The sequence below is a fragment of the Indicator indicator genome, chromosome 22 (genome assembly GCF_027791375.1).
Source record: "Indicator indicator isolate 239-I01 chromosome 22, UM_Iind_1.1, whole genome shotgun sequence".
Lineage (NCBI taxonomy): Eukaryota > Metazoa > Chordata > Aves > Piciformes > Indicatoridae > Indicator > Indicator indicator.
This window is the reverse complement of record NC_072031.1, coordinates 1,465,189-1,491,946: the sequence shown is the minus strand read 5'-3', so window position 1 is coordinate 1,491,946 and position 26,758 is coordinate 1,465,189. Positions and strand designations below refer to the sequence as shown.

The 26,758-nt window shown below is 37.0% G+C and overlaps 1 protein-coding gene across 1 annotated transcript in view; it reads right to left on the bottom strand.

Annotated features, from left to right (window-relative positions):
- RBFOX1 (RNA binding fox-1 homolog 1) overlaps positions 1 to 26,758 on the bottom strand; it is a 1,190,001-nt gene that overhangs the window by 528,902 nt on the left and 634,341 nt on the right. The window contains exon 5 of the mRNA XM_054391093.1: positions 13,776 to 13,823. Within this exon, the coding sequence (XP_054247068.1) occupies positions 13,776 to 13,823 (48 nt within the window). The remainder of the gene's footprint in view (positions 1 to 13,775; positions 13,824 to 26,758) is intronic.

Below are 26,758 nucleotides of genomic sequence, written 5' to 3'. Positions count from 1 at the left end.
ATAGGTTTCGTTAGAGGAAGACATTGTGCCTCATTTTTGAAGAAGTTTGCTCTGAAATAACTGAACTATAAAGGTTTGATCAAACTGCCCAGTACCAGATGTCCAGGCAGCTATAAAAAGCAATCTACTCCTACAGAGGAAGGCTTTACCTGCAAGACATCCAGTACAATAGAAAAAGACAAACTAGGATCAATGAGAAATTAATTGTATTTGTGGACAGAATCACAGAATGTTAGGGGTTAGAAGGCACCTTGAAAGATCATCCAGTTCAACCCCCCTGCCACAGCAGGGTCACCTAGACCAGATCACACACAAAAGCATACAGGTGGGTTTTGAGTATCTCCAGCAAGGGAGACTCCACACCCTCCCTGGGCAGCCTGTTCCAGTGTTCTGTCACCCTCACAGTATTTTTTTTCCCTCATGTTTCAGTGGAACTTCCTATGCCTCAACTTCCACCCATTGCCCCTTGTCCTGTCATTGGGCATCACCAAGAAGAGCCTGGATCCATCCTCTTGCCACTCACCCTTTACATATTTATAAACATTAATGAGGTCACCCCTTAGTCTCCTTTTCTCCAGGCTAAACAGCCCCAGCTCCCTCAGTCTCTCCTCACAAGGAAGATGTTCCACTCCCTTAATCACGTTTGTGGCTCTGTGCTGGACTCTTTCAAGCAGTTCCCTGAGGTCCTTCTTGAACTGAGGAGCCCAGAACTGGACACAATGTTCCAGATGCAGCCTCACCAAGGCAGAGTAGAGATGAAGGAGAACCTCTCTTGACCTACTAACCACAGCCCTTCTAATAAACCCCACAATGGCATTGGCCTTCTCGGCCACAAGAGCACATTCTTGCATGTGCTCAAGCTATCAGGAAAGTAATAGAGCCAGCAGGTTATGAAAAAGCTTTCCAAATGTCTGCTTACCCTTTCATGATCCAATCATAGCTATACTGTTAATGAGGTTGGATTACATCCCAGGTATTAATTTGGCAAACAAAATAAAGGTCTGATTCAGTCTGGCCCTTTAAATATGCTAAAACCAATCTGCTACTGATAATCTTGCCATGCATGTACTCCTGGAAAGCCGTCTGACCAATTTACACCCAGATGACAGTAGAAGTCTGAACTCAAATACCAATGACATGAGGCTTTCCCTATTCATTAATAACCTGTAAACTCCTCCTGTGCTTCCCAAGGCAGTGCTGAAACTCTGGCAGTGAAGGGAGGCAGTTCAAAGACTTACAGACTCCTTTCAGCTACAAATAAACAAATGCTATATGTATGACCAAATGATTGCTGGCTTAGAAGCAGGCAAAACTTTCTCAGTGGCCATGAGAATCCTGTTCAGCTGCTCTGACTCAGTCTTGTGAAGTTTCAGCAGCCTGATCCTAAGAGATCTTCCCTAAAACAGGGTTGGTAACACACTGATATTTTTGTTATGCTAAGCAACACTTGCACAGCATCAAGGTTTTCTCTTTCACTCATGGGGATACTCTCCACTCACAGTGACAGGCAAGAGACAGGAGAGGCTAGAGCTGGCACCTTTGTTCCAAGGTGGTCATTTCTGAGACGTGTTGGGTATCAGTCTGCTTGTGAGAGGTGACGAGTGACCTCCTCTGCATCATTTGAGGATTGGTGTGGGTTATTTTCCTCCTCATTCAATAAACTGTCTTTACCTCACTCCATGATTTTTCTTTCTTTTACTATTCCCATTCTCTCTACAACCCCAGTGAGCAGGTCATCACGAGCAAGTGGCTGTGGGAGTAATCAGCTGTCAGCCTCAGTCAATCCACCACAACACACTAAGTCCTTTGGTGTTTGCAATACAGCCTTTCCCTTCTCCTTTGCTGTGCCCATGCTGTTAAGCATAAGCAATGTTTTGGTTTGGATCACCGTTTTCCAAGAGTCTCAATTCCTGAAAAGACTACCCACAGCCAGGCAAATCCTGCATGATACCTCAACACCTGGGTACCCACAGTAGGGGTTAGGAGAAAGGAAGAATCCTCTGAAGCTGAAAGCTCACAGTGTGAAATTCAAAGACAAACTATCTGAGAGATGTGGAGATTGCTGGAGGTATAGTATCCATTAGCCTGTATGTATACAGAATCAATACACTACCTATTTTCTTGTCCATAATCACACTGATTGTAAGGAGTAGCAAGAAACAGGTATTTACATGTTAGAGTGAATGTTTAATACCTAACATTCCTAAATATTCCTATATGAATCATTTGGTTTTAACATGAGGTCTCCTCTAAGGACTTAGAAGAAATTATTAAAAAAAGAAAAAGTTGTATTTTCAAATTACTTTTTTTTTTTTTCCTCCTGGTGTAATCTCTAACCTCTAGAATTTGACCTCACCCATACAGCTCTTTAAAGACACTCTTTAAGAAAATGGGACGCTTATTTCTAACACTTGGAAATTCAGTAGTGGCTTTTTTGCTTACTGCAAGGAAAACTAAAATGTGGGAGCAGAACATTTATATGGCTAAGCACAGATGGACAGCTTTTCAGGCAGGGAAAAAACCCAAAAACTTCAATGCTTCCTTCTAAAGCGCAGATATTGCCACGAATTGAGGTTTCTGTGTGGAAAATATTTCTGAGCCCAATAGTTCACACAATACATCCCAGATTTACTAGATGAACACATAGAGTCAAGAAAAAAATATTTATTTTATCACTCCTCCATCTGCATATTTTCTTTTTTTTAGGAAGGTTTGACATTTTCTGTATCTTTGAATTAGCCACCGAAGTGGTATATATTGATAAGCCACACCTTCTGTGTTGTTTATTTTATCTTCTAGAGAACTGAAACAGAAAAGTTAGCAAGTCTTTTATAGTACTGTTGTGGTAAGTTTAATCAGGTAATGTACAATCTGTGTATCACTTGATACACAAAATGCTGTCCTGCAGTTTTAGAAAAAGAAAAGCAGAATGCATTGCTTAAACCTGGGAACAGAAAATTAATGAAAAATATCACTGTACCTCAGCTTATTGAAACAAAATCTGGAAGATTATGTGGCTAATAAAAAACATATCAACAAGCCTGATGTGTAACAGAGTTAAAAAAAAAAAAAAGTATATAGCTTCTAAATGTTACCATCTGGGAGCTTTCTGCAAGAATAAATACTCTTATCAGCTGGATAAATTCTGGGATTCTCTGCAAGTGCAGAACACTAAGTGGCTTCCCACAGTGGCTTCATTATCTAAAGTTCTCTTAGGAGTTATTCTGCCATGTATTTCTGCTCCATATCTTGGCAAACATTGACCTACTCCCTTTATTGCCATCGTGATCAGATTTCACCTAGCTTAATGAACTGACTGCACTTTTTTTCAAACAAATAAAGCACGTTTTGAGCAAAAGTAAGTGAAGGCAGTAGTGACAGTTTGTAACAAAGATTTGTTTTAAAACGTTGGGCAGTCTACTAAGGCTGATTAAGCAAGCATCAAAAATCAGAGGTAAGAGAGATTCTACAAACCTTTCCCCCCATTCCTTCTCCCAAAACTGACCCTAATTTTAATTTGTTTTAAAAGTTCATCCAGTTAAAATGGTAAGTAATTGTATCAAAAGCTCTCTACCATATGTATCTGTCATGCCCTTCACCTAGCCAGAGGAACTGGGATGGACCCAATTCCCAGTTTGTACGTTATTCTCCTCAGAGGTTGAAGGGTTGGTTGGCAGTGATCTAGGTGAAAGGCAAGTCCCTGATTTGAGACTGTTTTGCCCAATACAGAGAGATAATTTTGTACATATCAATGTGAGACTTTCTATCGACATGAGACTTTCCTGCCCCTTCAATGTTTTTTTAGACCAAGTCCAGAAATAGCCCTTGAAAACAAGGCTTTCCCAGGCTTGCAGAAGGAAACATAACAAAGGGTCACAGTCTGAAAGTGGTGCCAGAGCCACAGTGGCTTCATTAAGGGCATTCCCAGAACCTGTGGGAGACAAAGTGAAGCAGGCACTTAGATGAAAGTCAGAGCTCTCCCTGTTCCTCAACCCTTCAGCTGCTGGGGTTAGCAGAACTGACAGAAAACACAGAACCATCTGAAAATAAGGCAATTCATCTGTACATCCTGTTGACTCGACCCTTCTTTATTAACCCTCCAACACCCTTATTAAAAAGCAAGAAACAAGGGGAGGGAAGGAAACATCAGATCAAAATATACATTTCTCAGATAAGCACACACTGAGATACAGTTAACGGATTTAAATCTATGTCTTCTCACCTATGCATAATTTGGCAAAAAAGAAAATACATATAGCTGGCATGTTGCAAAGAAATTGGTAGGCCAGATTAATATCTGAATTTTTTATAGTTAGTAGAGCTGCTAAGGCCAACTGTGCCTTACTGATAATGCAGTCAAGTATGGGTTATGAAAAGCTGACACTGCCAGAAAGAGGGGAGAACTTAGCAATCCTTATGTGTCATGAGAATGAGGCCAGTCTTTTCAGCGGTGCCCAGTGACAGCCCAAGAGTAACAGACACAAGCTTGAACATGGGAAGTTCCATCTAAACATGAGGAGGAACTTCTTTACTTTGAGGGTAGTAGAGCACTAGGCCAGGCTGCCCAGAGAGGTGGTTGAGTCTCCATCTCTGGAGTCATTCAAAACCTGCCTGGATGCCATCATGTGCAACCTGCTCTGCCTGAACCTGCTCTGGTGGGGGGTTGGACCAGATGATCTCCAGATCTTCCAAGGCCTATCATTCTGTGAAAACAGACACTTTTTAAGTCAAGAAGTTGCACTGCTCCATTGCTACAAAGTTTTAATCATTCATAAATACAGAAAAGACACAAGACACATTCCCGTTCATAACATGCCAATATTAACAGATCTGTGGGTCTTTTCCCTTTTTTGTATAAACTGAAAAGCCAGTTTTCCTCTGTGTTTTTATACATGTTGAAAACTTAACAGCAAGATATAGTCAAAGGTTCAACAAGACTTTAATCTCTCATTAATTAGTTTTTGGTTTTCACAGATAATTAGCATCAAATCAGACTTAAGTTCTCCATCCCCACTTGAACGCCCTCCCCAAATATGAATATTTTCATTTTGCATTTTGCTGAGTATTAAAGCTGAAAAGTTTCCTTCTTCTGTCCCCTTAAGGCACTGTCCTCAAGTGAAACAAAATTCATTGTAGGCAATGCAGGTACAGTACATATGAATATAGTCATAAGTAACTTGGGCACACATTTACTTCAGTGAAAATAAAATAAAACAATGAATTTATATATAAGATATTTCAGAATGTTATTTCTAGATCAGTGTTGTTTTTTGGAGTGGATAGCAGGAAACTGTCATACACCTCATGCAATTTATTTCAAAGCAGAGGAAGTTCAACAAGAATAGTGATTGCTTTCTGATTTTTCAATTCACATAATGCAAGCAGTGCTGAATACAGCAGATAAAGGCATGTCTTAATGTAAAAGCATTAACTCAAACAGCTAGAATGAATATCAACTCAAAGGCATGACTGCTCGTCACAGAAAGGGATAAAAATTAGCACTATTTCTCAAAAAAAAGGTGTTTTTTTTTTTCTTCCTTAATAGCATGTAATATCAGCAGCAAACTGTTATATTGTGTATAGAGAATAATAGAACTTATAGTGTTCATGGATCCTTTTTAGAAACTTCAAAATTGGATTTAAATTGAAATCAGATTGCAAACAAAATATTTTCAGGATTTCTTAAATTCCAGCCTACCTCAATGAAAAGCTGATACTACAAAGGTACCGACTACTCAAACTGCTCACTGGCAAAGTCACGCATTTCACAAGACTTTTCTCAAATAAAAATTGAAATTATCACTAGGGAGCTACTACAGAAAATCACAGAATCACATAATCATAGAAGGGGTTGAGTTGGAAGGGAGCTTAAAGGACACCTAGTCCAACACCCCTGCATTTAGAAGGGGCATCTTCAACTAGATCAGGTTGCTCACAGCCCCATCCAATCCATCCTTGAACACTTCCAGCGATGGGGCATCCACAAGCTCTCTGAATCACCTGTTCCAGTGCCTCTATGCATTTGCCAGTTTGCTGACTGATGCCTTCAATGAAACTGCTTACAACATATGCAAAATTTGTTTCCAACGGGCTGATATATGACAGAGATAACAGTTCTATTCTGTATCAACAGGAACTAGATCTTTCATCAGTTTTGAAGGACTTCAGAAAATAAATGGCGTACTTTAGTTATGGCTCCTTCTTTACTCTTTATCACCTGTGTCCAAGAGGTTTAATATGAAAAAAAAATCCTGAAAAGAATAAATAGCCCCTTCAAGAACTAATTTGCTACATAGCCACAGAATTATATTTCAAGATCTTCAAAATATCTTAAAAATTAAGATCTAAAAAAAAAACCCCTCTCCTAATAAAAAGATTTTCTGTGCAAATGCAATCATTTTTTATACACAGTAGTATAGGGATAGAAAATGCAATGGTTAAAGATGGAACACATTGGCAAAAAAGTCAGTAGTAGTAATACCTTTTTTTAGCAATCTGCCTTAACAGGTATTGTAGCATAATAAATATACTATCTATGTTCCTTATGTGCATGCAGCGTGTGTAAAAGTCATGCAGCCGAACACGCTGACACTTCAGTGGGAGGTCAAATTATTGTTTTGGCACCTCTGTCACGCCTGTCATTTCAACTCCACTTTATCAAATTACAGATTGCTAGATAGAGTTGGATTAAGGGGAAAGATAGACACACACATATAGGCAGAGGAGCAATTCTCACCACTTCAGTTGGGAAATTCCATAATTGCATGTCAGTGACAGAAAGAACAAGAGAGCAGTAATAGCGCTGACATTATGATCATTCAAATACTATGAAACTTTCCAAGCTGCATGCCAGGAAATGGAGTGGATTTCTGACTATTTCCTCATATTGGAATGTCCAATATTTATTGGGCTGACTAGTGCTGTGTGTTAAATACTAGGGCAAATTGCAGCTACCTGTTTTTTCTTCAAGTAGTGCTTTTATTTTAAAAGAAAATAAACTAAGACAAAAGAAAAATCCTTTGATTGAAGATAGTATCATTAAAAATAATATGAAAAAAACAACCAAAAAATGATACCTAAACAACCTAGATCATGGGTTTGAGTCAACTTTCTTAGTTTTAGGGTATGTGGAGTGAACAGATCTTGAATTAAAAGCATTGTGGAGGAGTCAGCCATGGATTTCAAGGAACTGTTCTTGTAAAAAACAAAAAAACAAAAAAAAAAAAAAACCAACCCTGCCTTCACAGATATACTCCTCAGAAAAATTGTTCCTTTCTGTGGAAGTTTTGAAAACTTTCAGCTCAGCACTGAGGAAGAGTCCAGAAACGACATGTAAACCTGATTCAGGTGAGCAGAGATGTCAGTGGAAAACTCTGGCGTATGTGACAAGCCTCTACCACTCCTAGTGCAGCTTGTTATTCTCACTTCTGGGTTACTCCCCCTTGTTTCTGTGTCCTATAGTTAACCCCCTATATCACAAATATTTATCATATAGATGTGGTCCTATCATCAGATGGCTCAATAATGCTCCTTACTATTTGTTCAATTCTTACAGAGGCAGAAGAAATAGGAGTTGTTTGTTCACTCTAGATACCAAAAGGCTCATTAATGTTCAAAACTTCTTTAGATTCTTATCTACACCCAAAACCAACTTAAGACACTTTCTTACCAATCCACTGGAGTCAGTGATCTTCCCTCATAAAAAAATAAATATTTTAATGGGAGGAGAAATGTATCTCCAAACTCTACAAAACAAAGCAGAGCATGTGATGCCTTCACAAGGGAATACAAATAATACTAGTTCATATTCGCTGATAGGAAGCTCCCAAAGAGCAGAAAAAGAGATTAAAATGAAAGAAAACAGTATATAAATGTATCTACATCTTATATGTCAGTAGCTGAGTCAGTCCTTTCATGATGCTTCTTATCAGCTCGTCACTACTTGAACCCTGTATTAATTCCCTCCACAGTAATCTGAAGAAGAATGTTAAAGAAATTGGCTGTGTTTCCTTCCTGCTAATAAGACACAATTTTCACTTAGAACTTTCACGGAAAATATTTGCACAAGACCTTAATTAAAATTTAAAATTTTGCAAGAAGCTACAGACTAAGCAATTTTTTTTTTCTCCTTCTCCTTCCGTCTCAGACTCACTTTGTAACCTTGTCTGTCTCCCCTTCACACTTCTATTTCCCCCTATGAAACTTGAGCAATATAAATGTAAGTACTTTCCTCATAGGTGTTGTTTGTAAAGTACTTTGAGATCCTGACAGAAGGTACTAAAAAAAAATTAATTATAAAATATTTTCCACAGCAGGCATAGAAAAGGAAAGGCATTGCTGGCTGTACCACATCCCACAGAAGGTAATAGAGAGTTATGAAACATTATGTCCCTACAGGGAAATTTTCGAACTTACTGACCTATCATGTTATTGGCCTAATGCATACCCATAAAGTCTATTGCTCTCATAAAGCCTCTGCACTCTGAGCTCAGAAGTGGTAAATTTTAAAGTCAAGATTCATCTCAAAAATGTTCTCTTCATGAGTTACTTTCCTTCTCAAGAAGAGAAAATGAAGCAAGGTATCTTGAGTGACCTTGAGCCACCAAGCTAATAACACTTAGCTGCTAGTTAACGGTCAGCATTATGCTGCCTGCAAGGAATACCGAAGAGAATGTCATTGCACATTACAGCAAAAGTGAGTCTATTACTGAAAAGAGTAAGCTGAAATAAAACAAAATTGAAGAAGCCAAAGCTGAAGAATAAAACATTTCTAGCATAGTTAGCCAGCACAGAAAGGTCATTGTAAGTTAATGTTCTGTTCAGTTTTCGGTGTCCCAGTTTTCCATTTCAGATGGAAATACTACAAAAGGGAAGATAACTTCGTATCAAGAGGCTGGGTTTCACAGCACTGCTGTGAATTAATTTGATGATATGACAAATGCAATTGTAGAGTAAAACAAAATATGCCCTTTGTGCTCTGTTCAGATCTCAAAGACAGCAGGACACAGAGAAATCTTATTTCCAGGTTTGTTGGTTTTGGTGGTTTGTTTTTTTTTTTAAGATTCATGTTCTATGTAAGTCTCCTATTTATTAAAACAAACAAAAAAACCTGCCCTTCAACCACCATCTAGTTTGCCCCCAACACACACGGCTGTATTAAAACACATGGGTAGAAAGAAAAAAAACAACACAAACAACCGTCTTCACCCTTGCAGAAGCAAAACCACACTCTGAAAAACACTCCAGGCTTTGAAATGATGACTCAAATTCCAAAACAACTAGCTTCAGAAAACAAGGTAGTTTTACAAAAATCACATCTGGTATGTTTAAGAGGTTTCTTTCTGTGAAAAATTAAGAGTCATGTCTGTCTGAAAAGCAAAGCTGAGACGTGTTCACCATCACGTTTCACTCAACATCAAATACTGAGATGTTCAGAATGAAGATACACAGTCAAAACAAAAAACAAGAGAAGAACATCAGTGAAGTAGTGAACAAAAAGTGTGTATACACGTGGATCCCCTGCTGGAAACAGGAAACAGTTTAGCAGTGCAGAATCATACAGGCCAGTTGCAGCAGAGTCTTGATCACCTGTCTCCTGTTATTCTGAAACCTGAGGGCTTTTATCCTTGCAGAAAATATAAGTAGAATCTTACATAAAAAGGTCATCTGAAGTAACAATGGAAAGAGACAGATAATATTGGTGAAGTGGTTAGGACTATTAAATGCTATTTTGTCATTTAGAGAATAATAGATTTCAAAATAATAATTACAGTTATTAAATTTTAGTTTGCCATCAGGCAGGGCTTTAGCCATGGTCACACAAATTTCTGCTGCATTAGTTAGAGATCAAGAAACTTCAGGGAAAAAGAACAAAAGAAAAGGCACCTTGCAGTTTTATATTTTGTTGTTAATTGGGAAAATTATCCATTAATTACTAATTATATACTTCATTAGTAGTATCTTTCATTATGGAAGTGCAAATTATTAGATACTAATGATGCATGTCCTAATTGCAGTAGTTTATCTTGATTTCAACCTAGATGAAATGAAAATATTTATTTAGTTTGGTTTAAATTCTATGAACTACATTAAGTTTTTAGTTCATGCATTCCATATAAGTGAAACAATGCATTATTATTATTAACCAAGATGGATACATCTTTATTTGTTGATCTTTGGTAACTACATCCCCGGACTGTAATGTAAACCTGCCACTTAACCCCACTGGAAAGTTAAGTTTTAGGAGCAATGCAGGGAAAAGAAGAATCATATCATATATAACCTCAATAGGTATTTATTACACTTCTGTTCTTTCAAAATGCTTCAACAAATTAACAAAATGAAGGAAACAAATTGGGAGGGCTGCTGGACCCTTCTTTACATTAATTTCAATTTCTGCATGTGAAAACTAGAGCACTGAACAGACTGCCACTGTTCTTGGATAAAAACTGTACTTGTAGCAAGTAAAAAAACCCCACAACCCAAAACCTAGAAACCTCATGCCTGCTATTACTGCAGTGTTTGAGAGGCAAGAACACAGAGGAGTCTGTAAACCTGAAGACACGTCTGTATGCACCAGTAGTTACAGTCAAAGGGATGAGAAATTTGTTAGCCCTCAGCACTGCACTGTTGATAACCTACCCATCTCCAGCTCTCCAAACTTACTGAGATATTAAGATAGAAACAGAGAGAGACCCTCAAGGTTTCACAGCAAGTTTGGAGGCTGTGACTGTGACCTTACCATTATGCCACTGCTTCCAAGAGCAAGAAGGAAGAGGAAAGCACAACAGGTGAGCAAAGTAATAAAGCATAGGATAACATGGGAATCTTGTGATCTTTCTTTTCACTTTACTTTCTCAGACCTAGGTCCTGGGTTGCCTCAGAAAAAGGTCAGCTCACAGGCCCCTTTCTGGGGCCTGACAGCTGGGTTAGTCCTGATGGCACAAACTAATGAACAAAGATAGCTCCTTAGGAAACAATTCAAACTCAAGAGCAGTCACTGAGGCCAAGATATATCAGATACATCACTTCTGTAATTTATACTGAGGTAGAAATAATCCTATCATAAAACAATGAAAAAAAAAAAGCCCAGTTTACTGGTAAAAGGCTGGTACATCTGCTAGATAAAACAAAGGTTGCAATAAAAGGAAAAAGAAATATAACACATACATTGATAAGATTGCAGTCCAAAGTCTGTCAGGCTCTTGACAATTTTTCCCATTATTCAAGCAATAAAAAGAACCTTTTACTTGTGAAGTTTTAGTAGCTGCTACCCACACCCAAAAAGTCAGATCTTGTTCTTCAGGATTAAGGTCCCAAACTGCATTTTAGCATAACATGCCTCTCAATTTAAACAACCAGAGAGTTTCACAAAAGACAATGGTCAGACCTTGAAGCCTACATGCCCTAAGCCTCACAGTAATGAGGAACAGCTGATTTTAGAGAGTTTACATTACATGTCCTGTGCTCAACACGTGCACAAACACAGTGACTACTTGATACAGATACACTACACACATTTAGTAATCCAGAACACAGTTCTAGCTCTACATGGTAACATTTCACTTTTTTTTTTTTTTTTTAAAGCCCACTCTCTTTAGTGAGAACATACTTTAAAAACTGTATTGCTATTTATTCTGACAATTTAACATTTTAAAATCAAATATAATTCACAGAATGACAGAATCAGAGAACTGTCAAGGTTGGAAGGAACCACAAGGATCACCTAAGTTCTAACCTCGCTGCCATGGGCAGGGACACTTTCCACTAGATCAGGTTGCCCAGAGCCACATCCAGCCAGGCTTTAAAAACATCCAGGGCTGGTGCTTTCACCACCTCCCTGGGCAGTGTGTTCCAGTGTCTCATCACTGTGAAACACTTGTTTCTTGATAAGTTTTTTGCCATGAACACATTAATAGAGTTACTAGTTATCCGGCATATGCAAAATGATGGAGAAAATAATGGGAGGAACTGCACAAGAAACAAAAAGACTAACTTGTCACTAATTCAAACAATGTAGCCAAGAAAGGAAACATAATTAGAAAGCAGGAGGATTTGGAAATTCTACCCAAAAAATCAAGTAGAAGACATTAACATAAGAGAATAGGGTTTATGTAAGGCATAAAGTCAGGAACAGAAAAAAGCAGCAAAGCAAGAATGCTTTGGTTTGTTAAAATGCTGTTTAAAAGAACAAGAACGAAACCCCTAAACCTCCAAGAGAACTGAAAAAAAGTGTTAGGAGTGGAAATAACAGGGATAATTCCATACACTTAATGCAAAGGAAAATGGCTGCGCTTCAGCTTTTCTATCAACACAGCAAAGTTACTATTCCTATTGAGAGAAATGTTGTAGTCTTTACCAAAACACAGAGCATTGTCAAGTAGATCATGGCAGTATTTTTGAGCCTTCTGATAAAGCTGGTATGGTTTCTAAATTTCAAGGAAATTCTCTCTATATTTGCTTACTGCCCTTGTAACTACCCTAGAGTGAGCCAGTTCTATCATACTGATACACATCTGAGTAAAACATTCAGGGCTGACTTCATTTAAATGCAAGATACTCCACCTGCCTCAGCAAGAGGAGAGTAGGAAAGGCTGTTGAGAAGCTAAGCTATAGTACACTTTCTCTTCTGGTTACATTCACAGTTCACTATCTCAATAAGCTTCTGCATCACACAAAATAATTCTCTCCCTTCATCCCTGAAACTGGTGAAAATCACTGACATTCTGGAGAACCTTTATTGTGATCTCCACAAAGCAAATGATTTGTGCTTTCCTGCATGAACTTCAACAGCATTTATATGATTTTGTTTTATAAATTTTAAGCTATCATGAACAAGTGAAGTGCTTTTGGTACAACACTGTTTTCTAAAACCTCCTTTTTACAGCAAGAACTCCAGTGCCATTATTTTTATTATTATTATTTTTAAAAGGAGGAGCTACTGAATGCTTATAGGCAGAATCAGCAGCCAAAAGAAGTTTTGGAAGTTCAGAAATAAAACATCAGTACCACACAATGTAGCACATTTAAACTGATGTGAAATTGAGCATTAAGACCTACTGTTTCCAAACAAACCGAGAACATGATGTTGTTAGCTGCTAGAAGGCAGCTTTCAACATTGCTCATTGTACAGTGAAAACCTCATTATGTTTTAATTCAGGAATTCCTTCTAAAAATGGAACTTTACTCAAGGATATTCAAACATACCATGCCCTAACTTCGTGTTTTAAAAAAGCTAACAAGGTGAAGAATACACCTGAACACAACTTGTCCACAGGAAATAAAACTAGAAATAATGCAAAATAAACCTATTTTAAACATCCATTATTTTGAAAGGGGGAGGGTGGGCAGTGGGGAAATCAGTGTCACAGCTCCTGCTTATAAAGCAAGAAGAGGCAGTCCTTATCCTGGTACTTCACAAATATTTAACATGGTACGCCAACATTAACATGAAAGACATGACAGTATTTATATTAATGACAGAAATTGAGAATTGGAAGTGCAATCCCTTTTAAACTGTTTATAGTTTCATGAAATTAAATTATAATTCCCTTCTGATCAAGTAATTACTCAAATTCCTAAGAGAAAAACATTCAATATTTTGTCCCCATTAAAGTTAAAATACAACACTAGAGAAGTTATTGTTAGAAAACTTTATAAACCAGAAAATAATTCCACATGGTTTCACTATATAAAAATAATCAGACAAAAACCAACCAACCAACACCACTTACTCTAGAGCTGCCTGACAAATCACATTAAAACAAGCCACTTACTTTTCTGTCCTCAGTTTCTACACAGGAACTGCACTCTGCTTTAGTATCCTGAAAAGACAAATAGAGAAGCTTGTCACAAAACATACTGATCAGGGTTGTGGGTTTTGGGAATAACTCTGAAGGAAGGACATCAACACCTGAAAAGTGGGTTTCTCAACCCATTACCCTTCATTGAACTCTCATTTCTGTACATTTAAATGTACAATGTTTAGAATTATGGCTTTACATAAAGTTTATTAAAATCTATTACAAGCATAAAGGTAGGATTTAAACATCACAAAACACCCTATAATTCAATATAGTATAAATCTAGTTCAATGCAGTATAGCCAGCTCCTAAGACAAACATATGATCTCTGCTTTACAGCATATGTTTGCTTTTTCTGCTTGCATCTTCGGGGAAATGTAATTGCTCACTCTTTTTTTTTTTTTTCCTTTTTTCTCTTTAGTGATGGCAGCTAAAAAAAATACGAAGGTAAACTTCAGAGGAAACAGTTGCTCAAACTTCTGCCTGTTGTCAAGTGTGCTAACTAAAACGTGGTGTTTTGAAGATATTTGTGTCTGAATCTCAATGCAACATGCAAGAATCAAGCATCAGTTCCACACAAATACGTGCATATGTATATGTGTACATATACAAGTACACACACATATATTTTGGACTTTATTTTCTTCACGACTCAAACAAACAATCTCAAACCTGATGACACCCAGCAAGATCTTTTTAATCCTAAAGTATCTCAGCTCTCCTTGAACCTTTGGATTTTGCCATTACACCTGAAGACATGCAGAGATGATCATTATCACAAAATACATCATCTGAAAGGCATTAATTTCTCAATATTATCCCTTGGCATAACACAGTACTACTACGTGGAACTAAATAAGCCAAATGTCTACAGTTCTAGACTTTAACTACAAGTGACCTATTAGGATTTTTCTTTTGCTTTCAACTTCACTTTTCTAGTGATGATATTCTTGGAAGCTAATTTTGCTTACATACTGCAGCTCTAGAGATTTCTAGTTGAGAAAGTCACATACAAATGAGGGACTATTTTTTTCTAGTTGAGAAAATCACATACAAATGAGGGACTATTTTTTTTTTGTTATAAACCAGTCCTTCCACAACCTCTTACTGGGGCTAGAACTACTCTCAGCAGATTTTAGATTATTGGCTAGAATTACTTGCTATAGAAATCCTAAACTACAAATTTAAGGCTGAGAGCTAACAGCAGCTCCTACTAAAAATGAAAGCAAATATAAAATGAAGAGATTATGCCTCTTCAACACCATGCCTATTTGTCTTCAATCAAAGACTGTTATTGTTTCCTTGCCAAAGACTTCTTACCTAAGCCATCTACCTATAAAAGATTAAAAAAGTGAAATCATTCAATGAAGTAAGATGAATTGATGTTTCCTGAGAAAAAGTACTTTCATTCACAGCAAGATACAGTAAAGAGGTTTTCATGAAGTATATCAAGTTCTTTGTCACTTCTGAAGCAGCATATTTGCAGTAACAAAAGTCTTTGTTATTCCAGGTAGTCTCATGTATGAATTAGTACCTCAAATTCTCTTATACTGAAAATACTTTTCAAGGAAATATAACACCCAAACATTTCTTTTCAAGTGTGACTTGCTGGCAACCAGACACTTTCTCACTATTTCTCTTCCCTCATTTGTTAGATAAGGAAATACCATCTCTGTCTACAGGCTGACTTCCTGAGCTTGTTTTGGTAAGTGAGGAAGAAAAAAAAAATCCAACATTTTCACTAGTAATTAACTATAAAAGGCAAGCAGAATTCGTCTGTACACACACTGCTCCCATGGCCTCTATCAGAAGGAGGAAAGATGAGAGTGAAGTTATTGAAGCATTCTCAGTTGGTTTTGTCTGTAGTATCAAGAATGGTCAGCAGGTGGAAGCAGATAACCTTGTAAAATCTTGTTCAACTTCCCCATGGAAAGATCAATCTGTTGTAAAGACCAGGCTGGTCAGGCATTTCACACTATCCTTGGCATCCCAACAAGTGCTAACACAAATTATGTCTTCTCTTCAAAACATTGGTTTCCAATTTCATAAAACTTGATCTAGATTTAGAAATAAAAGGGTTTGGATTTCTTCCACATTTGAACATTTTAGAAGTGAAACGGATTCCTTTTAATGACTGAAGTATATATGAAAGTAAGTGATGTGAAACAAACGAATATATATTAAAAAATCTAGAACTACACAGTTAGATTCTAGGTTATTGGGTTTTTTTCTGGATATTTTTATTAAGTGCTTAAATATATCAAAGACTGGAATCATTGAGGAAAACACTTAATCTTTTCCACCGTCCACTAATCATTATATTTCATTATTGCTGCTAACAAACAGGCTGCCAGCAGAAGAATTCATTTGAATTTCATATTAGTTCTATTTTATCATTCCCAGAGAACAAATTAATGACACAGTAATACTTACTGAAGAAGAAAATAAATGAAAAATGAAACCTCAGAATGTGACATTCAAGTGTTTACTAAGTTTGTCCCCAGTAATTGAAGGATCCATGCTGAAGCCTCATGAAATTAAGTTATTAAACCAAATCCAGGATTTCAATGGCTATGATAGTCATGAAGGAAGAAATTTTATGAAAGCAATAGAGTCCTCTATTAACTAACACTTCTGGAAGAACAGAGGCCTGTGTCCATGCTACAAGCACAAACCAGGAGACAAATGGGTTGTCTGCATCTTTTTCTGTTGCCTCAGGACACCCTCCAGGCTGTTGTCTAGAGTCAAAGAGGAAATCCATCTGATCAGGGATTTAAAATCAAGCTTCTCAAGACTAGTTATATCGAGCTAAAAGCAAACACAGACTTTAAGAGGAAGGTTTACAAGACTCTTGGAAACCGAACTGACAAATTTTATAATAAAAAATTACTGCTTGTAAAAACACTGCTGTATTTTTAATGTAGATTTGAAGGGACTCTTGTGTGTGCCCTCCCACACACCCACCCACCCTCCGGCTGTGGAATTGGATACCCAATCTCTTTTTTATTCTGATTCTAGGGTTTTGCTTAGGTTCATTTACAATTTTCAAGGCTATCAAGAGCTGAAAAGCTTTACTCAGAAAAAAAACAAACACTTGACACTGTCATTAATAAAGATTGGTTTGACTGAAGATGTACTGCTTGCTGATAAAGCTTTATGGACTGGCATTGGAAAACTTTTCCAGGTCTTTTGTTCCTCATTATCTCACCTTTATGAGTTACTTGTCCTTTTGTTAAATTCACCTCAAACACTTAGAGATGCAAAGACACATCTCTTCACAGCTCACAACTCACCTACTTTCTCCATTTCTTTCACCTTCTTTCTCAATTTCTCCAGTAGTCCATTGATTTGAACTTACTTGAATGTAAATCGTTTGCCCATGTCCTTAGATGATCACAACTGCACAAAACAACACAACATAGAGCACTTCCAGAAAGGACACTTCCAAAGCCTGTGATGTCATTCAGAGACATGGACAGGCTGGAGTGCTGGGCAAGGAGAAATTGAATGAAATACAACAAGGGCAAGTGTAGACTGCATCTGGGAAAGAACAACCCCATGGTTCAGTATAGGTTGGGGGCTGAATTGTTGGAGAGCAGCTCTCGGGAGAAAGACCTGGGAGTCCTGGTGGACAGAAGGATGACCATGAGCCAGCAATGAGCCCTTGTGACCAAGAAGGCCAGTGGCATCCTGGGGTGTATTAGTAGGGGTGTGGCTAGTGGGTCAGAGAGGTTCTCCTCCTGACAGACCTGTATGAAAGATGAATGTATAAGAGGAGTTACAACATTTGAAGAGAGAGGTGCCAAGGTACCAAAATAATCTTGAGACAAAAGATCAGTGAAACAGGAAGTTAATTTATGAACGGGTTTGGATCCATAAAATGAACCAACCAAATAAAAATGAACCAACCAACCAAAAAACCACCACACTGATAAAAAAACAAAAAACAAACCACCAAACAGATTTTTCTTCTCTTTTTTCCTAACTAGTAAAGAAATAAAAGGAACAACCTAGCCATCTAAATGCAATTTTTTTTAAGGTTACTATCTTCATTACTCTCAATTTGCAATTTCTCACTCACTGGACAGGTTAAGTCACCTATTCAGCAGAGAAAATCCAATAGGAATGAAGCATCAAGCATCATACCATGAATTTCAGGAGCTGTCCAGGAACAAAACCTCAAACGAACCTCTATAGCTCTCCATTTCCCTCAGTGTAAACACAAGACTTCTCTACTTAAATATACCTGCCATGACTGGAGCCTTCACTTTCAGGCTGCAGGCTCTCCACCATGCTGGCTGAGATGTTCATCTACCTTTGCACCTTGTCTCACACTTTAGAGCAGCACTTTCTAGGGCACTGAGCACAAGGACCCTCCTTTGACCTCTGAGGGGCTGACTCAGAGTGCCAGGAATGAAGTCATAAAGAAGTGAGACAGTCAGGGTGGTCTTAGGGAAGGTGTATAATGTCTACTGCTTTGTATAACAAAACACATCTGGACACATCAGCACTGTCCTACCTCAGCACCCTGAGTATCAAGCCTGATGTGTGGTAAGTAGGTTCTAAAAACCAATGATGAGCTACACTGAGCTAGAAGCTGTTTTCAGGACATTTAATAGCCATGATTTTTTTTAGCTTCTGAACTTAATCCATTCTGATTTTGAAAGTTCTCAGACTTCTGGCCTCTGAAGCATCCCATTGCAATTCTATCATTTAATTGCATATTATATAGAAAAACACACACCCCCTGTGTGGTTTTAATTTGTTAATCAAACTTGAGTGGATGTCAATGGTTCTTTTCACCAGTGAATGAGTACTCATGCCAATGTTTACAATGCTTTCCAGAGGTGTTTCTCACAAATGTTAGCACTCATACCAAAACATCTCTAAGTCCTAAGGAGAATTCTCCATCTTTTTGGTAGGAAACTGCAACTATTTGACACTTCATAAAATTTGAACGTTCCAGTTTAATTAATAATGGAGCTTATACCTTGACCCATGTAACAAAAGTGTTGCATTTATTTCAAACTTCGATTTAAAAGTTTATCATACCAAATCTAGTGCCACTATTGTTAAACAAACAAAACCAAACCAAAAACCCCACACCACAACCAACCAAAAAAGAACAGCAGAAAATGAAGAATTTCATATTCAGAAGAGCCAACCAGCATGGCCAGAGAAGCCACAACAGTAAGTAGATCAGGTCTTCGATCTCCCACCTCCTAACTCCCCATTACATTTTCTTTATGTTCTTTCTACGCTGTAGGTTAAACACAGCATCTGTGTTTTTTATACAGTTTTACTTCCCGTGTTCTTCCCAAGCTGTACAATTTAGAAAAAAGACTCAAGAGCTAAAAATTGATTGCATCAAAACCAACTTTTGATGGAGCACAAATGGAACAGTTCCTGATGCGTTACCTTCAACCCACGGTAAGTATAGTTGCACACACTTTCCTTGAACTACAGAGCTGTTAGAACCACATTACAGCAGCAAAAGATATTTCTTCCTCTTTCTGTATAAACCAGACTAACACACTTTTATTTGGTGAATTTTTTAAATTGCTTTTTGCCAAGACCAATCTAAAATTTACGATGTTGAAATGCTGAAACTTTGCTTTAAAGACTGAACACAAATACGAATGTTAGAGAAAAATAACTCAAGACTTCGCTATGGAACCTTTTGCTAATCAATCCTACCATAATTTACCCCAAGATGGGTACAAGGAACACAGGCTGACAGGTGAAATATGCTTCCTATTTTGCTGTTCAGATAACCATTAACAATAACTACAATAGAGCAAGTGAATGATAAAAGACCAGATGCTCATTGAGCTGGAAAATCCAATACGCCTCACCAAGGCAGGGGTGGGGGGCAAGCTATTAAGAAAATTGTGTCTCAACTAATAGTACTATAGACAGTATGTCAACTTGGCAAACAATGTGCCCATAAAGTGCTTCTCTTTTCTTTATCAATGCAAGGATCTTGTTAGGCATATGTGTAATTGTAATAATAATTATTAAAATGAATTAAAACAATCACTGTTTTAAATAGGCTGAAACTTTTCTAACAAGTTGTGCTCTCTAGATAAAAAGTGTTTCTTATCAGAGAAAGTGTTTCTTTAGTGAGTTTCCTGCCAATTAACCAGCTTCTGATTTTATTTATACATGGGTACCAAATCATAAACAAACCCTCACAACAGCTGTGCACTCATAACACTTGCATTTTTCTTTGCTTTTAAGGCAAATTTCAGTGCTGAAATCTTAACTACAGCTTAGATGTTCAAGTTCCAATTCAAACTGAATCATCACTATATTCCAACAAGAAATGAGAGATCAGATGGTATTGTGGTGGTGTTCTGACTTTATCACAGTGATTGCTGCCATACTGATGTACTTTTATATGGTGATCCAAAACACAAGGAATTAACACAAACACATTTCATACACTTACCAGATTAAGGTCTACTTTCTTTTCCACAGTAAGACCAAACACATTCCCTCCTTGAACACCAAGAAAACTCATGAGTTTTATATATTTTACCTCAATATTATCAAACTAAGTGATATTTTAACAGTAAATTCAATAACATCAGCACTAAGTCCCCTAGGTCTCATTTGCTTTAGCAGTGCCTTAACCAAGTGAAAACAGGACTATAAGATCACTGAAGAAAAATACTATTACGTCTTGTCATAGCTGAACACAAACACAACAATTAGAGTACTACCTTCCACTAAAATAGTACTGATGTTCTTCAAAATATGTACACTTTAAGCCCAAACATATTTAAGTGCTTTTCCACATTTGCTGAGAAAAGGATATTAAATTGGCTTTATGCAGTTAGAACAAAATATTTTTTTATCAGAATGGAAAATATTAAATGCATTTATAAGATAATTTGCTGGGTGCATCAGTATAATATCAGGAAAAGAGAGGTTTTTTGGTCACTGCTTTTATATAGTGGTACTTTCAGGTTTTGTATACAAAGCTTATCCTTAGAAACATTTCAGTCACACAAGTTCCCTTTTGTATGAACTATTGTTTCACAAAAGAAATGCTACAAAACCCAAAGCAAAAAAAAAAAAAGGTCATTGTTAAAGCAAACCAGCAGGTTGTTAGGATGACCAATGTAAAAAATGCTGATATCAGGTCGTTATTTCCCTTTGGAATTCCTGGAACACTGTGGAATTGCAGTCATACCTATTATTAAAAGATACTTCATAAAACTGATTGATGCTGAAGAATTTTGAAGTAAAATAATCTTAAGATCTGCTATCAGTTTTGTTTCCTTGTTTGTGTAGCTTTAAATACCCACCAATTATATCATATTCCTTTTCTGCAGTTTGTGAATTTTTTAATGCTATTTCATCATTGCTTTCAGTATGTTCCAAAAAAGCATCTAAAACTGTGGCTAATTTTACAATACAAATACTGAAAATCATCATCGCCATTTACACTGTAATTGCTCTCACTGAGCCTAATGATTATTAATGATGCAGCCAGAGAAATGCATTCTATAATATTATGTGATAAGAAAATGATAATATTTAGCAAATTATATTTTCCAACTATTAATACTTTGTTCACTACATCAGACCAGAAAAATCCATTTATTAATATGGTATAATGATACAGTAATGCCAGGATCAATCTGATGTTCAAGAGGTCTAAATAAGCTTCAGAAAAAAACAGATCCAGTGCAAGGTTTTCCACCAGATGGACGCCAAGATTCTCTATCAGAGCTACTCCACAAAACATTGCCTGTACCAGCCAATTCAGAATGCTAACATCTAAAATTTAATTACCAAATAAGGGTTCAAAAGACCAAGACAGCCCATATCAAAGTTATCAAAGACTCTACAGACTACCATCAAACAACAGATGAACCATACGTGATCTTGCTCCTTTTGTCCTCAGACCTCCTGCAATGTTAAAACCATGAAACAACAGAAAAGCACTTGTAAAATTAGCTACCCAAATGTGCATGTCTTTTGAAGGCTTCAGTTAACTGCACTTTATGTAATTCCCATCTGGTATCCTCAAAAGCAAAAATAACAGAATTCTCAGTTGTCACTCATGGCAACTACTTTATCTGCAACTGTCTGCTACTTTGAAAGAATTTTGAAGTGGAGAGGGAAGTCCATAAAAAAAGACAAGTAGAGAAGGAGCTTTTGATCAGCAGGTTGATTTCTTCATGTGAGACTAGTAAAGATCATGAAACAGTTTTCAGAGTCTAAATTTGACTAAAAAAAATTATCATGAATAATTCGTGTACAATTCTGTAACTATATAAAACACTACTCCAGTACATATAATAGCTAACCCCCAACAGCAGAGGGAAGGAGGCAGTAATGTCAGTAAGAGTGGTAATAGCTACCTGTACTTCAAGAGATGCAGAAGCTCCAATATCCTGAATATGGAGCACTGTGAGCCTAAAGCACAGACTCAGATAGCCACAAGGACAAAATGAAGAGGAGTAGCTCAAAAGCTACAAACACCTTTCCCTAACTTCCCATTGCTCCAAGTTCACAAAGTACATCCAATACGACTGAATTTGCACAGAAAACCCTCAAAATTTGAGTTATACACAGGATTTCTGTCAGCTGGAAAAATGTCTCAAAACTTACATTTTTAGTAACAGAAAAAGCACCACTGCAGTAACTCAGAGAGACACTAAACAATCTTGCTAATCTCTGAAGCTGCTGCAGGCTTTTTTACTGAGGTATTCCATACATGCCTCCCCAGCAGGTATGTCAGCTACCCACTACCATTTTACTAATGCTAGCATCTATGCTGTTGTCTACGAAGCAGTATTTCTTGTTATACAGATCTTGGGTTTCACATTGCTTTATGACAATAAAAATGGCTATTAGATTTGTTTCCCCAACTCTTTAATAATTAAAAAAAAAAAACAACCACAAGGAGTATAAGCCTTAGCTCATCTCTCATTACTAGAGCCATACAACATCTTCGCTAATGGTATCTCACCATGGAGCTTTAAAATCTTTATCAAAGAAAGGAAAACTTAAGCATCTTTATCTTTCCTTTATTCTTAGTTCTGATTTGTATACCTAAGAAGAATCTGCAGTCCTTGTTTGCAGACATTGCACACTACAATGCTGAACAATTGTTAACTTTGTATATTCATAACCTACTGTTTGAGTTCAATTTTGGCACTGAAGTTCTTTTATTTTACTCACAAGTCAGTTTTAGGCTTATTAATGACCACTGAAAATATACTGAATAAAAAGCTGTGCTTATGACTTAAATATAAATGCTTCAAGGAAGAAGAAATTTGGAATGTGACAGCTTACAACAATAGAAAAGGATCTTTTTTGTATGTATGTGGAATATGGTGTGTTTATATCCTCCACTGAAATGTTAGCAATCATGAGACTGTGATGATGCCTTAGTTAACCGCTGTTATATTTTTACTATGCACTCGGAGAGAGGAAGGATTTCTTTATTTGAAATGAGAAAACGTATTTCCAACTCCACATTCAGCACTACCAGATACATTCAAGCTTAGAGAGACCAAGTAGGCTTGAATTGAAGTTATTCATAAAATGGTATTTTGTCTGACTGAGCAAATCAGTACCTGGTAATTAAGGACATTACAAGCTGTTGACGGTAACACTACAATCATCACGAGCTGAGATGCAGAACAAGGAATGTGCATCTATAGTAAGAGTTGCACAAGCAGGCAGACAGAGCTTGGTCTGGACATGAAGTGGGCAAACAATTGCATACACAGTGAATATTACAGTAACTTTCAAAAGCTATGTTTTAATGTAAATGGAGTAAAAGGAGGGGAAAAGAAAGTAGCAGGGTCTATATTTGGATAGGAAAATCAAAGGTAAGAAAAGATAAGAGAATGACCTGTATGTATAAACTGTGATCCCTGAATGCTGAGACAGGATAGGAGAGATGGGAGAACAGGCCTTCTGCCTCAGGAGTAATAACCTAAAAATACAGCTGAAATGTCTGCATAGTTTTTTAAAAAGAACTATAATATACCTGCTAGTTAGAAAGAAATCACAGTAATGCTAGAACTTTCAGCTTTACCTGCTGTCATGGCTGCACTAATCATCAGACACTAAGTCATTCCAAGTCCATGATCCAAAGGCTTACATCTCGAATATTGCCCTGAACAACTAAGAAGACAAACAAAAGAAAAGAAAATGAACTCCCTAAAATCATCACCAAGGAAAAAAGGTCCCTTTCTTGAGAGCTTCTTCAGTTAGGTGAAGCTTCTCCACATTCCTTGCTTAGCCTGTATTTGTGAGCCCTCCCTGCTATGTTAATGAGGAATGGCAAAGCTTACAAATGGGAGGCAAAAAATACCTGCTAGTTCTGGGGTAGAAGAGCATTAGCACACACTTCTGCAGCATACATTCCAGCTGAGCAACACCAAGTTGGAGCAGGCTACAGCCCTCTGTGCAATGGCCAGCCAGCCAGAATCCCCTCAATTACACACAGTGTGGCATATCCCAAATATTCTGAGCCTGCTGTGAACATGCAATCAAGTATTTCAGAGGCTTAAATATCTGAAGGGTTCTGTGGCATCATTAGTTCTAGGAATGTCCCATATAAGCCAACTATCTGCCAGAGATCAATTGGTTAGACAATGGTGGAAGGCTGCTCCTTGACTCAATTGAAGCAGAGCAAGGAAACAGATTTGATCAACGATCTTCTGAAATTCTAAAGCAATTCAGAAGCCTTGTAACTATTTCAGCATAACCAGTGGAAAGGAAAACTTAGAATGAGACAGTTTCAGGTTCAAAGAAGCTAAGAAAAGGTGTCAAAGACATTCAGGGATCTATTAGTTTAACTGTAAGGGTGATATGCACTATAGCATAGGAACAAAAAGACCACTGTTACAGTACTACTGAACAACTACGGCATAACTTGGTACAAAACTCAGTGCAACTGGAAACTCTTCAGCTATTTCTGAGATCTCTCAGAAACACAGGGTTCCTTCTGAATGCTGTAGGCATGTTTAGCAGCAAAACCTTATCTCTGTAGTCTCAGCATGACTGCCCAGTCTTCTCTGTCTGGTCTCCCTTGAACAGCATCTCTGTGAGCTGTTCATCAGAACTGAATGCATTAATTTTCTCCTTTGCTAAAATACATTGCCCAGGCAATAAAGTCTCTTCCACTCTAGTCACTAAAATCTAGTGTCTAATGCAATGCCACATACAGTGCCTTGTTGCAACTGGGATTACTTCAAGCCAGAGGCATACACTGTAGATCTTCTGGAGGACAAACAAGTCAGTGAGAAATAACTTGCATCAGCTTTGTGACTAAAATTATTCTTTACATATTGAAACAGCCAAACAGTAGAAAACTAAAGTTGTAATTTGAAATATTATTAGAATGACACTTTTAAGCTCTTTCCTTCCAAGAAGAAACATCACACAAAATTTCAGTATTCATAGTTTCAACAAACCTCAATATAGTGTATTAAAAAGGCATAGCAAAAATGAAAAATTCAATACATCCCAAACACTCACCACAGGGTTTGCATTTGGGAATACATGGCAACAGCAAGGCATACCAATGATATGCTTACAGCAAACTGTCACTGTTTTTTAAAGTTCCTGAGACAAATATTCACTTAATATTCTTCTCATTTATTCATTAATGTTTTGCAGCAAAACCAACAGCTGCTTCTGATTACTCACATGAGAACCAGTTTCCTAAAATTAATGATACTTAAATCCAAAAGATGCACCAGCTTCATTACTGGAACTTGCACTTAAAGCCATTAATATTTAAAGTGTGAGCACAGAATTCCAAGCTAAGAATTTAAAACTGAACTAGAAATTGAAGTGTCACGCAATCTGAAAAATACAGAGAGATTTGTATGAGCAATGAAAATACAGAGGAAGCATTAACAAAAACTGGGTATTTACCTACTCGTCTGTTAATAATTAGTGTAAATCATCACATCTCCAAACACGCAGTAAAAAGTTGTTCACTGGACCTCACTGATCTCTCTCCCCCTGGCACAGCCACAAGTAATGCAATGTGACACTGGCATCAGTGCATCTTAATAATTGTAGCAATGAAGATTTAGAGTAGCAGATTTCTCACAGACATATTTTCTACCTAGAGACAGATTTGTGTGGAAAAAAAAAACCTGTCTTGAATGATATGTGGATAAAAAAGTATATCGAAAGATACGAAAGGAAGTAAAGAGGCTGGGTAGAACACATCATGTGGAAAAGAGCAGCATTGCTCTTAGCAGCTTGGGAGACAGACATTTTGAAATATAATTAAAAGGTTTTAGAGCATTTAATACAAATAAATCACTTCATATTTAACTTTAGGTGAAAAAAAATAAAGTTCTAAAATAGACCATTGTACCATTGAAAATTAATGGAAGCCACACATATTAGTAAGGCACATATTATGACACAATTTTCCAGTCATTGCTTAAATTTCACAGCTAAAACCAATTTGATAAGGTTTTTTTTTTATTTCATTATACAGTATAATTAATATATTAAGTACTGAAGGAGTGAAACAAAAAACTGCATTTAATGAATTATGTTGTGGTTCAAATGACTAATAAAACCATTGTATAAATGTACAGCACAATTCATCATTTCATATAATAGAAACGTAGAAATATGTCACAGCTCTAAGACAATCATATCTAAGAAAAAGAATGTTTAGCCTCTTATCTACCAATCTAATTTAAGTTTTTGTACATTAAAGAATCCCCAAAACTTAGCTAAGTTTATACATGCATTAACTGATTTTTCTCGATAGAACAAAGCAGGAAAAATATTGCTAGCCAGTAAGATTGAGTATTTCTCCAGGAAAGTGATCAGAAAGCATTTAAAACAAGAAAATAACTGAACACAGAGGCAGTGTGCTGATACAATTATAAATATCCTGAACCCTTGTCAGTGTGACAAGACAGCTTGCATTTTTCACTGTTCCAAATTAT